Genomic DNA, 16,101 nt, shown 5'->3' with positions numbered 1-16,101 from the left:
TCTACCTTCTTCAAAGGGTATTTTCAACACAAACACAAAGACAAAGACAAGGTGAGGACACGTACGACAGAGAACCAATGACACATGGATGAAAAGACACAAGAGCAGCACAAAGCTGGAGACAAAGATTAGACAAGACAGACAACAAGACAAAAGAGTCAGCACAGCAGGCAGAGAGGCTCATGGGAGTAGAAACAGGACAGGAAATGGGAGGGGAGAAAGAGAAACTGGCACCCTCTCACTTCTTACGCTGTAAGAAGTCGTTTCTCTGAGTATTTTCTTTTCGGTAATGAGCGAGAGTGAAAAGAGGAACCGGTACAGAAGCAATGATGGATGATATTTAACTTTGAAGTTTATTGACTGCCGGCCTAAAGTTAAGGCAACTCTGACAGCTCAGGCCAACGATCGCGCCGGTTCACCTCAGCGGCGGTGGGGAAAAGAATCCAGAATCAAATTTGATTTCCTCCATCAAAAACATGCTTGGGTTAGAGAGTTTGACCCCTGTCATTAACTGAACCCGCTGAGGTAAACAGGAACAAAAAACAAAAAAAAAAAAGTAAGATTTAAGAGCACCATTGCTTTTTTCCCTTTCAGAGAGAGAGAAGGAAAAAAAAAATGCACAAATACAGCTCAGTGAACCCTCTCCTGGCAAACCCTCAAAGAGCTTACAGGGCCCAATAAATCTCCATCGGAGCGGCTTGTCAGTGATAAGGTCAAGGTTATTAAAAGTGCTGAATATATCATGAATAAAACAACGCCGGCGCGCTGCGTTCTAAATCTCATACACACCACCGACTTTAGAGATTTCTCGAGTGCTGCTGTTTCTTTTTGTAAATGGAGGGATTTTATCTACTCATTACGTGTATTTAAATTCTCAGAAGGCTCCTGCGGGGTGCTGTCCTCCATTTAAACTCCAGGTGGCAGTAGTGGTTAGAATAATAAAAAGCCATCAGGGAAGACAGCTCCTGCAAAGAGGCTGCGGCTCGGGCTGGTTTTATCACAGCTCTGAACTTCAGAATTAATTGAAGCATAAGCAGAGGCTCTTTGTGTTTCGTATTGGTAACTCTATCTCACTAATGGAAACAATGTTGTCCCCGCGGAGGAGGGTTTAGCCCTGTGAGAGGTCAGGGAGGGGGGTTTGTCTGAAGAGGAGGGGAGGGATGAGGAAGCGAGGAGAGGCGAGCGTACGGCACCAAAGTCTGAAAGCTTTTGAGAGACTCACCTCTGGTCAGATGGGTTTTCCAGAGACTCGGGACTTAAGGGAGCAGGGGGGAGAGAGTCAACGGCATGCAGTGTAAGCGCAAGAGGCCAGAAGGAAAGGAAGAAGGAAGAAGGGGAAGGAGGGGAGGAAGGAAGGGGGGGGGGTTGTGAGTCCGCTGGGTGACTCACAGAGGTCTGGTTTAGACCTGGAGCTGCAAAAAGCATAACTTATCCGCTCTACTACAACATCGACCCTGTCAACAGTCGATAACAACAGTCGTGTGATCGCAGGAAGTGTGTAGCTTAGCCTTGATCACACCACAACCATTAAAGGAGGTTCTCAGGGGAACTTAGCTGGATCAAGATGGAAGACTAATGCACCAAAATGCCCTGGGATGAAGCATTTTTTTAATTTTTTTTTTTAAGAATCAAGATTAAGTACATTCATAGTCAGCGTCCACATCAGTTCAAAGGCTGCTGTAAGTCAAGTGTCCAATTATTGAACAACTTCTTTATATTTATGAGCGCTGCCCGCCACAGTGCAGCGGCAATTATCTTCTGTCTAGAGATGGGAGCGATGAATTAAAAAAAAAAAAAAAAATGGGCAATTGCCAAAAAATGGGGTCAAGCACCATACCAGCGGAGAGCGGCGGAGAGGTATGATTTGTCACTGAAATAATGGGCTTTGAGCTAAAATCGACCGGCGGTTTCACATACGGGCGGAGAGGTGAAGGAGGGGCGATCAAAGGGGGCTGTAAATAGTAACAGAAACATTAACCCAAGGTGAGCGGTTGACATTTTGGCCTCGCCCCGGCTCTTAACAGCCTCTCGAGAAACGTATTCATTTCTTTCTCAAAATCAAATCAGGCTGAATTGATCGGCACGCCTCCGGAGTGCCGCGCCAGGGCTCTGGTTTGCTTAGAATTCACGCTCACTGTGGCTCTTAGCAAATGTGACATCCATTAAACTTTTGACAGTCTGGCTCCAAGGACCACTGTCCTCTCCTGCTAAGTGAGATTGATGCCCATGGCTACACACTGCAGAGAGATCTCAATTGGAGGTCTAATCTACAAAGGGAGACAAATCTGTGATTAACATGTCACTGCCTCTCGGTACGGCCGACTCCGTAATTATTCACAATTACAGTTACGAGATCTGGCAAAAACGAAATGACAGAAGCCCTGGCGTGGATTGGAACTCTGGGCTGAATCCAGTCGGCTTAATTTGAGCTGAATCCTGCGTCGCCGCTTTGTGGGGCTTTTTTGAAAGGAGGTTACTTACCAAGCTAATGAGCAGGAAGAAAAACCCCTTAATAACTAAGTCATGACCGCGGGTTTTCCCAGGCAGAAACTCTACAGGCACCAGAAACTAGGTTAAGGGGTGTTTAGTATATCCTCTTCTTGCAGGTTTCAACGGGTCTCATTCATTTCCCATATAACAGATAATGCCATTCAGCGTAAAGTGCAAGGCAATTCATTTTGTTTATGAACGAGTTACAACCATGCATAAAAATATTGCACATTCTTGGTACAGCAATCCATTTTCTCTGGGGGTGGGGGTGGGGGGGTTTGAGCACAATGCTTCTCATGCACACATTCATGCTTCCCTTTTTGGACTGGAAAATATATTCAAAAAAAAAGAAAAGGATCTTATGACGCTGCGAGATGTGTGTAAAATAATGAAATCTGTCAAATTAAATCAGGGATGTGGAGCTTGGAATCAAAATTTGACTTGAAACGCTGAGGATGATTTCTGTGTGGAAAATCATGACAGCAAACTGAATGTGCTTTAATCTCTTCATTTGGGTTAACTATCAAAGATGGCTTGTTCTGGTTGCTGTTAGTCGGGCTTGATCGGGAGCCGGGCGAACACCCAGTCGTAAAGTCTACTTACTCCGGGATCTCATTGGTCAGTTGGCTTGAGTGAGAAGGAAAGACAGTGAAGGACATTCATATGAGACAAGACATGTGCGGACAAAAGACAAAGGGGCGGTCAGGCTGAAGGACGGGACTACTGGAGAGACGAACAGCGAAACACACGCGCACACACAGACAAGTATACGACAGAGTCCTCCGGCCAGTTGTTTGCGAGTTGTGCATCTCTGTGCGAGCGAGACGATCTGCAGACTGCTGCCCGGCTTTCACACTCTGGAGTGTTTGTGTGAAGAGCTGCGAGACGAAGATATAGAGCCGTATGCTTGATGTCTTTTCAGGTTTGTCACGTAAACATTTTTGTTTGTGCCAACCTGGAGGCACAGTCTTGCCAGCCTTGTAGATGGATGGGAGAGTAAAAACGTCTCATCGGCTGCATAAAGGGACAGGATTTCCACCATTTTAAACTTGCGTCATCGGCTTATTTCCCTTTCGAGGGCGTTACATTTCTGAATGCCGAGGAACAATCATTCGCACATTCAAAATGATCATACAGTGTCTCATCATGAGTGAGTTCCGTCCGGTGTGTGGTAAGCGGCGGACCACAGGACGGACTGAGCGCGCTCAAGGCAACACTCTCATTGTTAAGCGTCTCGCTAATTAGTAAAATCCTGTCAGGACTGCCATGGATGGAGGGGACGAGCTATTAGCCGAGCGCTTAAGTTACCCTGAAGCCCGAGCGCTGATGGTATCATCACCAGTGTCATAACGGCTTACCAAGGGAGGAGATGGATAGACAGAGGGGTTATTTGGCTAATAGCTTTTTACAATGGAGATGTTGGATGAAGCCGAATAGATGGGGATGTTCCCCTTGTCCTCTTCCTTACCTCTTTGTAACGGCGTTGTGGTACTCGATGAACGTCCGCCCATCAAAGGCGATGGCCTCGGTATCTCCGGCAGACTTCTCGTAGATGGCTGTGACAGAAGGGGGGGGGGGGGGGGGGGGGGAGAGAAGAGAGGATTGTTCAGGGGATGAGATCACACCAATCAATAAGTGAGAGAGGGCTCGGTTATCAGAGCTGAAGGCAATGGAGTGTGAGCAAACGGGGCAGGGGAGGAGCGCGGGTGCATCTGTAGTTTTAATTAACGTGAAAGGGACAGCCGGCCACACGCACAAGGTTAATGGCGAAGGCAGTGACTGAGTATGTAAGACAGATCGAGGCAGTATGAGTGTACGTCTCGCAGAGTGACAGGGAGATGATGAAAGGGATGTGCAACTCTCGAAAAGAGCGTTTCATGAATATTCAGTCGACGCGTTTCATCATTTTCATAACTGCCGCTTTAGTTTGAAATCAATGGGTAATAGCCGTGACATAAAAGAGACATCACTTGTCCGATGTCGGCATCGTTACCTTGCCTACACGGAACACAATTGAAACAAAAGGTCTTCTAAGCAGATTATAAATGAGAATACGAGTTCATCTACTAGTGACGTGGGCCAAGAACAAGCTGTGTTAGTATATCGTATCGTATCGTATCGTTACGTAAAGTGTCACTGATTACAGTCCCACTCGCACTACACTGTACAGCAGCCGAAACACTGCCGTGCTTCCTTTTTTCGAGTGAAACCAAATGATGTTGGACGAGGAAACAGGACGATTTGTACAGTCACAATGACAAGCTGCAGTTTTTACACTGCCATAATGAGCTGATCTCAAGCCAGCAAGTACTGCCGCCCACAGGTTTACATGCAGACCAGTCGTACTGATACTAACACGTATATTTAGGATAACGAACGGGTGGAAGGCCAATTCGGCTGCGAGGACAGATAGCGACGGCCAGAGATACTCACTGTTCTGACAGTGTCCCCCTGAGAAACCGCTGAGGCACACGCACTCGTAGGTGTCCAGCTGGGGGTTGCAGCGGCCTCCGTTGTGGCAGGGCTCCTGGGAACATGGGTGGTCCTGGAACATGGCTACATTGCTAGAGCGCATGGCGTTCTCCTCTCTGAGGACGGGGGTACCCATTAGAATGATCTGGGGGGAGGAGACACAGGGTTAAAGGGACGCACAAAGGATTTCTCACATACATTCAGACTGAATGTCTTCTGTGGTAATGGATACGTTTTTAGACTGTCTGAGAAAATAACCCCGGTGATGACGTCGGGCTTATCTCACCTTCAGCTCGGAGACCACACATGTGTAGGTGTTTACTAGGCAGTGTGGCATCCAACACAAATGTCATGTTGCACAGTCGCACAGAAAAATGTAACCAAACTCTCTGACTAATATAAAAGAACTGAAAGTTGGAATAACTCGGACTCTGCATCTGATTCTGACTTTTGAACTTGTCTCTTGTGATCCACCATTGTTACATTATATTAGTCAAAACCACACAAGTACCCTTTTGAATACAATAAAAAAAACATCTTTTCATAAAATCAGGAACTCACTGTTACAGCAACATTATGTTCCAACTAACCGAGCTCTGCCCACTTCAAAATAGTGAGAGAAGGAAGGACAAAAACAGGAATATAGAAGTCTGTCATCATGTTAAATAATCCAAAATGTTCTGTGTCTAACTTTTGGGGGAAAAAAAATGTTTACGGATGTCGCGTTGTGTGTCGGGCATGTGTGAGCTGACCAATCAGAGCAGACAGGGTATTTGGGAGATGGGCACTTTAAAAGACAAGGAGCTAAAAAGCTGACAAGTGGAGCAGCACTGGGCAGCATGAGAAGACTGTGTTTTTCAAGCATTAGAGCCTGTAAACCTATTCTATCAGTAAGCCAAAATAAACTCATGAACCTGAAAATAAGCATATGTCCCCCACTCTCTTACAGGCATGGCAGCAACTGAAGGAAAGTTACGTCATCAGGGCTTCCGTCATATGTTGTGGGCGTGACTTCCTCCAAACAAAGTTAAAAAAAAACAATTGAGGCTTTTGGATGAACCCTGTCTGCAAGCTCAAGTATAATATCATAAAAAACTTCTTTAAAGCTATTTGCATCGACCTGTTTACGTGGTGCTCTATGTAATATTAATTGTTTTCCAGCTTTCCTCGGAGGGCTACCTTTATGATTCTTATCTCGCCTTTAAACTGCTTCTGCTGTCACATTTATCCGATTTAATTTATTCCCTCTTTAGCAAAGCACTTGAAGATTATCATTTGTTAGCACTCTTGGTTGTTGTCCAAAGGAGAGCATTGAGTTATGGGGCTTTGCGCTCTCCGCTGAATGATCATTAAACCTAATCATCACAACACATCAGAAGAGCAAACAACTGTTTACGACGACGCAAATTCGTCCGATATGCGCCTCCTCTCGGTATGTATTCCACATGGTTACCACACAGGAGAAATCTGTCGTGAAGTGGATGTTGATACAACACACATGTTAAACAGGGACATCAAACTGAGAGTACATCCCATCTTCCTCATAATTAACTATTCCCTACAGGCCCAGTAAGACAAACACCACATTTAGCTTTTTGATTTGCTCGAAACTGTCAAGGGAAAGTTTGCAGAGGAGAACTAATGACAAGTTTTGCACAAACAGTAACATCCTGCCTTTGTTCTACTGGGTTATTTTTGGCACTCAGAGATGAGCTTTTTGCTGGAAAGTCGAGGAAAGAAAAAAAGAAAAAAAAAAGGCTGGAAAGCTGTCAGGGTAAGATCTGAGAGTAGCGAAAAGGGAGGGACTTCAAAAAATGTGCATTCTATTATTAGTGCACGCTAATCCAAATGAGCAGAGTCACTGCCCGTCACAGTGTGAGCTTATAATGGAAAATCACTAATACGGGGGTCTGTAGTATGACAGCTGGACGGCTAATAACTTAGGGTTTGGATTTTTCTACCGAGGCACGATGGCCCTGATTCATTACAAGAAAATGTATACATCCGTCGAATCCAGTGACACAATACCGCTTCAATAAACAGAGCCTTGTAAACATTTACCTTCTGGATCGTTCCTTTGAATCCCTCCGTGAGTGCGGCGGCTCTTGCCAGTCGGCTGTAGTCGGGAGCTCCGCCAACGAAAAGAGACTCTTTGAGGTTGAGGTCCACGTGCTGGTTCTGATGATTCAGGACATAAAGAGGTATCAGCGGGTGAGCCGGAGCTGTGCAAACTTAAGAAAACGTCCAATTTAATCTTTGCTGTCTGCAGTTTTACCTCAGAGGCTTTCAGTTCAGGACTTAGCGGTCTACGGTTTTACTTTGTTGAGCTATGTGCTTGCGTCCAGGGAGCATGATACAAGTTGTATCCTTATAAAGAGTGAGATTGATAAACCACATTTGCAGACATGTCACATTCGTATAGATTGTCCCATTAAAAAGAACGGATTTACCCATATTGTGACTGGCAGAGGCTTTAACTGCACTTCCTTGCCTTCTCGCCGCATCAATACACTTGATACATTACAACGTAATTGATTTCTGTGTCTCTCAGAGAGAGTGGTCAATTATCCTCTATCTTGGAGACATAAAAAGAGACTACAAAGGGAAATCAGGAGCAGGCTGGACTTGCGATATGGACGGTTCTTTACAGACATCTCTAATGAATGGCTGATCATAAGCACCGACCTTTCAAACAGTTGAGTGTGGCGACACATTAATTGCAATTCATTTGCGCAGCAGACGGCTATGAAATACGATTCTTTCCACCAAACCTTTGGGACAATTGCTTTGCATTAACAAGGTGCCGCTTCCTCCCTTTTGCAGGGAAGAGCCTGCCCACTTCAGAAGGAAGGAATTAATGATCTTTATTTTATGTAGAGCAGTAATTGCCAGAGGGGTAAAGTGGAGTTAATTGCTGGAAAAATGATGGAAGGGGCCAAATAAACAGGCTTTGTGCAGACAAGCTGGCACCGGCTATGCTTTTATTTAGGATGGGATTTGGAGTATAAGAGGCAGCCGTGCTTGGCTGAAGCCCGGGGCTGTGTCGCTGCACCTTGAGCCGCTTCCAACAGCGACCGGGCGGGGACCTTGGCCAAAGCCGGCGCACCCAGCTGTGGCTGGTGCCTCTGGGCTCGAGCAAAAGTTGTTACCAACTGCAGGACAGAGTCGGCCACCTCAGGCTCTTTATGTACACCTTCCTGCTCGGCAACGCTCGCTATCTCTGCAGGCGACTGTCACTGAACCCGTTCCCTTGGACTTTTTGATTTCGTTTGAGATGTCACACCTCCTGAACGCGGTGCTCGCCGTACCTGTGCAAGGTTAATTTTCTACGACTCTACGATTGCATGCAATGAAGCGGCGCGTCATGTTCTGTTTCAAACAGGTGATAATCGGCACCCGGTGAGAGGGGACAGCCGGCTCTGTGGAGTGATGCTTGCTCGGTGAGTGTTGTAATGGGGCGGGTGAGTGGGTGAAAGAGTGAGCGACTTTGTGATATCATGGCGGATTGTTCATGTTTCAGAAAAAGAAGTGAGAGCAGATGATAAAAGAACAGCCCGGCTTGGCTTGGCACCTCACCGTCTCCTCCGGTATACTTCCTCCCCTTCGCTTGCCTCCCCTGCCTTCGCTCTCACTTCTCGACAGCCACGCGGCACTGGCGCGATATCCCCGCCCACGCCGGCCTAATGAAGACGTTTCTTTGTTGCTAAAAACAATGGCCGTCACAAAGATGACTGTCTCTGCTCCTTCTTCCCACCCACCTTCCCACCCTCTTCCGCCCCCACAGCAGATGGGCCGAGGTGAAAGCCAAACCGTGTTCTTTAAGAGCTCTACTTCGGTGCTATGTGTGCGTGTGTGTGTGTGTGCGTGCATGTATGGCAATATGAAATGGCAAAGTTTATCTCCAGAACTGGCACCTTTAAAGCTGCCCGCAGCTCTGCAGCAGTACCTTCTTTTATTTTATTTGTTTCATTCCTGAGCTGTTTGTTGCATGGAGAGATGGGGGTGAGAGGACGTAGTGAACGACTCAAATGAAATATGGGCTTAGGTGTGACTGGGACTTGTCTCATTACCTTGCGTGATTTCTTATTTCCAGACAGCACATCATAGAGAAGAAAAGAAAATAGGGAGGAAGAGAGTTATTAGGGGAAGACTAGTAAGTGTCTGTGCACAGAGAGGCATGCAGAGCTAGGCGAGTGCAGAAGCTCCACGAAACGCACACACACACACACACACACTCTTACGCACACACACACACACACACACTGGGCACATCCGTAAGAGCATTAAACATAGCTGCAGTGTAGCACAGACAAGTGAGGTAAGTACATCAAAGGAGACACATTATGCTCTTTCGTTTTTTTTCTTAAACGCCTCGTCAGTAGCCCCGCCTGTAAATCCGGGACTTTGCGACATCGCATGACGTCACCTAGTCTCACATTTGCATAATTTAGCTATACTTGATTTAGCGCGGCTGCTCTGTTGCCGTTAGCGGCGCTGGGTCAGGCGCGTGTGAGCCGACCAATCAGAGCAGACTGGGTTTTCAGCAGCCTTAAAGAGTCAGGAGCTCAAACAGAGCGTTTTTTAAAGACAAGAGGGGGAACGCAGTATGAGGGAAGTGAACTGTGTTTTTTCGAGCATTAATGCATACAAACCTATGAAAACGAGCATAATGTGTCTCCTGTAAATAAGAATACATAGAATGTGAAGAGCCCACTTGTTTTTTTTTTGTTTTTTTTTGCACATGCACCTTTGCTTTATACACTGTACGTACACACACAACCCACAAAGCTGTGCACACGCGAGTTTACACTGGATGCAAATGAGGTGGCAGGTCTAAGAAGGGAATGCACGAAGCAGCTGGTGCCACTAAGAAAAGATGAAAGGAAAAAAAAAAAAAAAAAAAAAAAAACTCTGCGGAAGAGGGACGGTGAGTTGTGCCTCTTAACTCAACCTCATTTACAGACTGCTGCCATTCACTGAGATTTTTTTATTCCTCCTATCTGTACCTGTGTGCCTTTTCAAAGTATGTACTACGCACTCCATCATGCTGGCGGCCCCTGAGCCCTCTTTGATATGTTGAACACTCCCGGCATGCACTCTGTATCCACACATGTGCCTGTGTGTGACCACCTTTGATATGATAGGTGCTTTCTCTGAGCAAAAGCCCTCCTAGAACTCCCCCTCAGTTCTTAGAGCAGGAGCGGGGGGAGGGGGGGGAATTAGCTGAGAGCCATACTGGATGCTTCTCCTTGCATTGAGCTCCATAACTAGTCCCCAGCTCATCCCTTAGCGTTCTCCCCCTCCCCACCCATCTTCGCTCTTCCCCTTGCTCTCCTCCTTTTAATAAGATTTTCTGCCTGTGTTGCTGGAGTAAAACACAATTACCATACGGACGATGGGAGGCGGTGGGGGAAGGACGGAGCGGCACGAGCGAGAGAGAGAGAAAGGGAGAGGAAAAAAAAAAGCGGAGGAGAGCGTCGCGTCTTAGTGGAAGATGATGGAGTTGACAGAGTGCATGTTCATAATCACAAATTACACTGTTTAATATAATTGGATGACTTACAGGCTTATCAAACTATTAGATCGCCTTCATTTGGAAGCATGTACCTGCTTTATTGGTCTAGACGCGGGGCTGAGGAGTTTCATTACGCTCCTCGCGCCGCTGCTATCTGCTCTATCTGCCTCCACCTCCCCAGACACCACCTCAAAGGCTGAATTTGTAAAAATTGCCTGTACACCAGCAGTAAAAGCTGCTTTTTCGCTCTCTGTATGCAACACCAAGTTTTTTTTTTATCTCCAGCGTGTCAGTAAGCTGAAAGGCAGAGTTTATTTTTAAATTTTTTATAGGACTTCCAAAATTAAGACAGCTTGTCAAACTGGCCCTCTACATCTGGAGCTCTCCCTCTTACCTTGACGCGTGTCGAGAGATAGCGGCGTATTTCCAAGCAAATCAAGCCCGGCAGAGGCGGCTGGTGTGAACCAGTGTGGATAACCTCAGCAAAGGGGGAACGTTTGCTGATTCAACTGTGCCTGAAGTGGCGAGCTGAACCGCCGCGACAAAGGCGCGAAGGGAGCGCGCAGGCTCGAGGATGTGGCGACGACATGATCAAACAAATATAGTATACACGGCACAAGCAAGGCTAAGCATAGTAAAGGCTTTTCATCCCTGCATGCCAAAAGCAACGTAACCATTAAAAGCGGCCTGGTAGTTGCTCTTTCTTACCGGTGCCTCCCCTTTGACGGCGTCCCTGTTGTTCACCCTGATCTCTCCTTTGCGGTGGGAGCGCTCCAGGTTGATGGTGTTCCACACGTTCAGCTGGATTGGTTCCTTACTCCTAAAATGACACACTCAGGTGAGTCATGTACAATATACTATACCTGCAGTCTGTCAAAACCCCAGTTAATCTTATACATGTCTCGTCTCAACAGAGTGGTTTTGTCCCCCAGCTGTGTAAGTTAACCCCTCTCCTAGACGACGGCGCTCACCTGATGGTAGCGGGTCCCTTCCCCAGGTCGTAGCGGAATTCCAGGATGCCGTTGTTGAGAGACAGAGAGATGAAGTCTCCTTTTCCGTCGGATTTTTGCCCGTTGTAGAAGATCAAACCGTTGGAGTCGTTGGCCATGAGAACCACTGTCATGCTGAGCTTTTGGCTGCAGACACACGCAAAGAGTCAGGGAGAACTGTGCATATGATCAAAAGATTCTTGTTTGCTTTGTTTTGGTGCACTGGTGCTCTTTTTTTTTTATATGGAAATGAGTTAGAGATCGGAAAAAAAATGAAACAGAATGTGTATAAAGAGCAGTTAAGACATGTTGATGTAACATGGTGCACAGATATCTACAGAAGGAGATTAACCCGCTAGTTTGCACCCTTACCGGTCCAGGCTTCTGATCTACTGGTGTAAAACAACTCCCCTAGCTGCACCACTAGCTGCACGGCTAACTGAGCTAACTGGCTAAGGGCAGCGACAATAAGCAGCAGATAGCAGTAACTCTGGCGATATGCTGCTCCCTGTTTGTTTTGAGTGTTAATCTGAAAGGCGAATCCTTACACACTGTATTACTACTTCAGCTCTGTCCGCGGCACGGAAAAAACGACATGATATCACGCGTTCGCTAACACGCGGTCTTAGCCGTGTGGGTTCCATGCGGACCCATGAGACTTACCGCAGGTCGTGCCCGTAGAGATAGAGCCCCTTCAGCTCCACATAAGAGTCCCCGTTGAACAGCGGCATGTAAGCCCCTCTCCTCTCAGCCACTGGAAAAAACAAAGAGACTATATTCATCCTCAGGTCCCGTTTTTTTTTTTTTTTTGTTGCTGACAGAATTGCAAATCCGGGGATAGTCAGTGTATCTTTGAGGAACCTGTCAGCGTTCTGGAAAGAGATGGATTTGTGTTTTCATAGCCTTTGGGATTAAGACTTTCTCTTGACAGAAATTCAAACAAAAAAATTCAAAAAGCCTTATGTCAGACTGATTACACAGCCCGCCACAGTATGACAAAGAACCTTTGGAGACATGTAGAGTTTAACACCTCAGCCGGGACCCATGAAATAATGCAGCCATTGTATTTTTGGCAGGCCTTTTTACAAATTCATGTCTTTGCGATGGGTCCGCGTCTGGCTGTCCCGTTTCTGGCTGTCTGGAGTGATTAGGACAGGCACCATGCCATCCTTCTAACAAGTGGCTTGACATTAAAAATCACTCAAGTGTCACCCCGGGGGTATGTGTTTATGGTGCTGTTTGCAGAGACTAGCATCATTCAGATGGATATGCAATACGAGACGCTCACGTACACACATACACACACGCGCACAAAGACACATACCTATGTAGCAGGCAAGAAAGCTTTTATTCGTAATTGGCTGGGATTAGCTGAGTCGAGTTGGGATGGGGAAGGCAGACGGAGATGAGAAAGCTAATTAGCTATTGTGCAGAAGACTGCTAATGATGATGGCAAGCACCATGGAAGAGAGGGAAAAACAGTCTTGCACGCACAATGAGTACACGTGCACTAAAAAGAACTCTATTAGAGTGACGGAGCTGTTCAGAAAGTAGTTTCTAATAGAGGAGTGTGGAGGGGGTTTTCTCTATTTCAGCCCGTTTTCAAAACGAAAGCACCCCGATCAATAAGTCACCAGAGGTCTGGCCAGCGGAGAGAGATGGGTGACCAGGGAAACCAGCGAGACGAGTTGAGCCTGACGACCAAGGCAAGTTGGACAAGTTGAACACTTTTACAATTATCCTGTGAAAATAAACGGCACAGAGGCGATACTTAGGGAGCTGTTGCATCTGAGGTAAGCTCCGAGGTAATTTTGTTTATATTGTAGTAATGCTACCTAATTAGTACCTCCAATAAAACCCATCAAAACAATATAAAATCGGGAAAGGCAAAAGCAAAGCAGCTACAAATGCACAAAACAAAACTTTGTAGCTGCACTCAGAGCCCCCAAGACCCGCCTCCAATCAATCAGCTCCGCAACAGAAATGCTTCCAGTGTGAATCAGACACACACTTGTCTGTCTCTCACACACACATTAGCTGGTCCCAGGCTTAATTTAGTTAAGGTGCTGAATGTAAAACATTGCTTGAAATTTAAACTCCTCCCTGCGGTTATATTTTCAAGGACTGGCTGAGTTCAAGTGATCCTGCTTTCATCACTAAATTGTAATGATTTACACTATCACAGGGCAGAAGCACACAGAGAAGGAGGCCATCCAATACTATTGGAACACCCTTGAGAAAAGCCCTTGATGGTGGGTATTACAGCAGCGAGCTGCAGTGACGAACCCTGGCAGAAATGAAATGGAAACCATAGCTCAACTGAACGTGCGTGCACAGTACCTTACACACACTTAATACGATGACTAATTCACCTTCAGGGTTCTGATGAGTGGGCTCTGAGCTACCTGTCTTTTTAACTGTTCTCGGCACAGCCCTGAGAGAGTACGTCCGCCCGACTGCCGCCTTATCTGTGAGCTCCTGTCTGGGGCTGACACTCTGGCTGACTGACGCTCCCATAAATCACTGCGGGCAGGGAGGACTGATGCGATTAGTCATCTCATTGATTCCTGTGAAAAAAATAGCCTTTTGGGATGGGAGACGCTCCCGCTCACACCGCATTGATTTTAGTTCACCTCAATTTATTTTAACCACCCGTGAACTGGGACTTGGAAGGAGGCTATCCCCATCTGGAACATGCATGACAGTGTGTGTGTGTGTATCCTCTGTCATTCACAGTTACAGAAGTCACTTCTGCAAACATTCATGACAACATCTAAAAAGCCAGGGAGGAGGGAAAAACCACGGGGAGACTTCAGAATGCGGCATCGCCGAAAGTGCTAATGATGAACTTCAAAAGCAGCTGAGTCGTGCTCTGGTCTTTTCCCCAGCCGTGGCCCGGTTCTGCCGTGTGCAGCTAAGTAGCAACAACAATGTTTGAACACAACACCTGTGGGCGGATAGGCAGCGAGGGAGGCAGTGGAGGAAGAATGCGGCTTCGCTGCCGCTTACCCGCTAACAAGCGCAGCCGAGTCGATGTGGCGAATAGCCCGACGGGGCCAATCATCTACCTCAGTTCTGCAACCCACCCTGCCACCCTGAAGGCTCAACCCCCTCCTTTCTGTCTCTCTGTGTTTGATCTCCCTTTTCGATTCAGGATGGATGGAAATGTCACAGAGCCGAAAGAAGAAACACAGAAAGAGTGAAACCAGAAGAAAACACAAGTCTTCCTTGACAACCGCCGGAGAGAAAAACTGGACTTTAGATGTACGGAGTTAAAGGGTAAGTCCACCAATTTTACATATCAGAGTGTTTTTACAGGTCTCAGGGAGTACTACTGCATACGTCAGACAATAGCATAAAGCCTTTTGTGGTTCTAAAAGAAGCTGCATGTGATCTGGCGATGTGAAATATCGCCTTTTTTATATCAACACACGCGACACCAAGACTTTTCTTTTCAAAACCTGGAGCCAACATTACCCACAGTGCAACTCTGCCACTGAGTGACATCACTGGACGCAATTTGTGAGATCGCATGCAGCCTCGGTCTGGAGCCACAAAAGACTTTATACTTGATTTTTCACATATGCAGTAGTGCTCCCCCAGACCTGTCACCATACTTTAATGTGCAGAATTGGTGGAGTTACTCTTTAGGGGCTGTTCCCTTCAAGAACAATAACTACAAAGATATTATTTTATAATTTAGTTTTGTTGTTTCCTTGGTAAATTATGTTGTTGTGATCACACCCAATTAAAAACCAATCCACGTCACGTTCACAACTTCTTTAACGGTTATAGTACCTGCCTCATGTTATTGAACCTGAGGCGTACTGTACATCCAAACTGTCTTTGGCGCTGATGGGGTCTCTGAAAATTTGTGCGAAAACACTGGACTTTCTTTTCTTTGAAGACTGTCATGAAACTATAATTTTCTGGTTTTCATTTCTGATGTTCAGCAGTAAAACGGTGCTCCTGTTCACAGACGTTTTGGTTCATCAGTGTGGGTGCTCACATCATTTTCATTACAGCTATCATTACAGTGATGGTGATGGTCATGGCGTGGACGACCCTCTACACCAGGATATACAGCGTTTAGTCCTACCTTTCTCGCAGTGTCTTCCTTCGCGTCCCGTTGGACACTCGCATTTGTAGCCTCCCTCGGGCAGCGCCTGGCACTGAGAGGACGGATGGCATCTGTTGGGCTCGCACGGATCGTGGACGTCGGCACAAGTTGGACCTACGCACACACACACACACACACACACGCATGTTAACAATGAGAAAACCACCAACCATTCCAACTGCTTTCTCTTTTATTCCATTTGAGAGGAGGGGGAGACACACAAGAGAAGGGGAGCGAAGCGGGGTGTGAGGATTTCCTCTGTAATGGAGGTCATTTTCTAATAGGATTTGGAAATATTACACGTCCAGATTAAACAGTGGAGAGCCTTCCCGCCACGCGGCCGTGTTTCTGGGCCAACGCCGACTGTGGGAAAGGCTCGGGAGCGTCTGGTGGATGATGGTGTTGCCCTCTGCCACAGCCCATCTGAATTCACCCGTCATTACTTTAGCAGTCAGAGCCTGTGGTGAGGAGAACGCTTTAATGAACCCCGTCCCCGCTGTGCTCACAGGGCTCCC

The 16,101-nt window shown here is 46.7% G+C and overlaps 1 protein-coding gene across 10 annotated transcripts in view; it reads right to left on the bottom strand.

The window, feature by feature from the left end:
• Positions 1-16,101, bottom strand: part of agrn (agrin) — a 279,643-nt gene that overhangs the window by 9,673 nt on the left and 253,869 nt on the right. For 4 of the 10 annotated variants that reach the window (XM_030421897.1, XM_030421899.1, XM_030421905.1 and 1 more), the window contains 10 exons: positions 15,566-15,700; positions 12,130-12,220; positions 11,449-11,613; positions 11,186-11,297; positions 9,033-9,044; positions 7,024-7,140; positions 4,924-5,107; positions 3,959-4,046; positions 3,094-3,117; positions 1,223-1,255 (listed from right to left, as the gene is read on the bottom strand). In XM_030421897.1, the coding sequence (XP_030277757.1) occupies positions 1,223-1,255; positions 3,094-3,117; positions 3,959-4,046; positions 4,924-5,107; positions 7,024-7,140; positions 9,033-9,044; positions 11,186-11,297; positions 11,449-11,613; positions 12,130-12,220; positions 15,566-15,700 (961 nt within the window). The remainder of the gene's footprint in view (positions 1-1,222; positions 1,256-3,093; positions 3,118-3,958; positions 4,047-4,923; positions 5,108-7,023; positions 7,141-9,032; positions 9,045-11,185; positions 11,298-11,448; positions 11,614-12,129; positions 12,221-15,565; positions 15,701-16,101) is intronic. The other 6 variants (XM_030421902.1, XM_030421906.1, XM_030421907.1 and 3 more) reach the window with 4 other exon arrangements.

The sequence above is a fragment of the Sparus aurata genome, chromosome 7 (assembly GCF_900880675.1).
Source record: "Sparus aurata chromosome 7, fSpaAur1.1, whole genome shotgun sequence".
NCBI lineage: Eukaryota > Metazoa > Chordata > Actinopteri > Spariformes > Sparidae > Sparus > Sparus aurata.
Note: the sequence above shows the minus strand (reverse complement) of the source record. Positions and strands in the feature narration are given on the sequence as shown.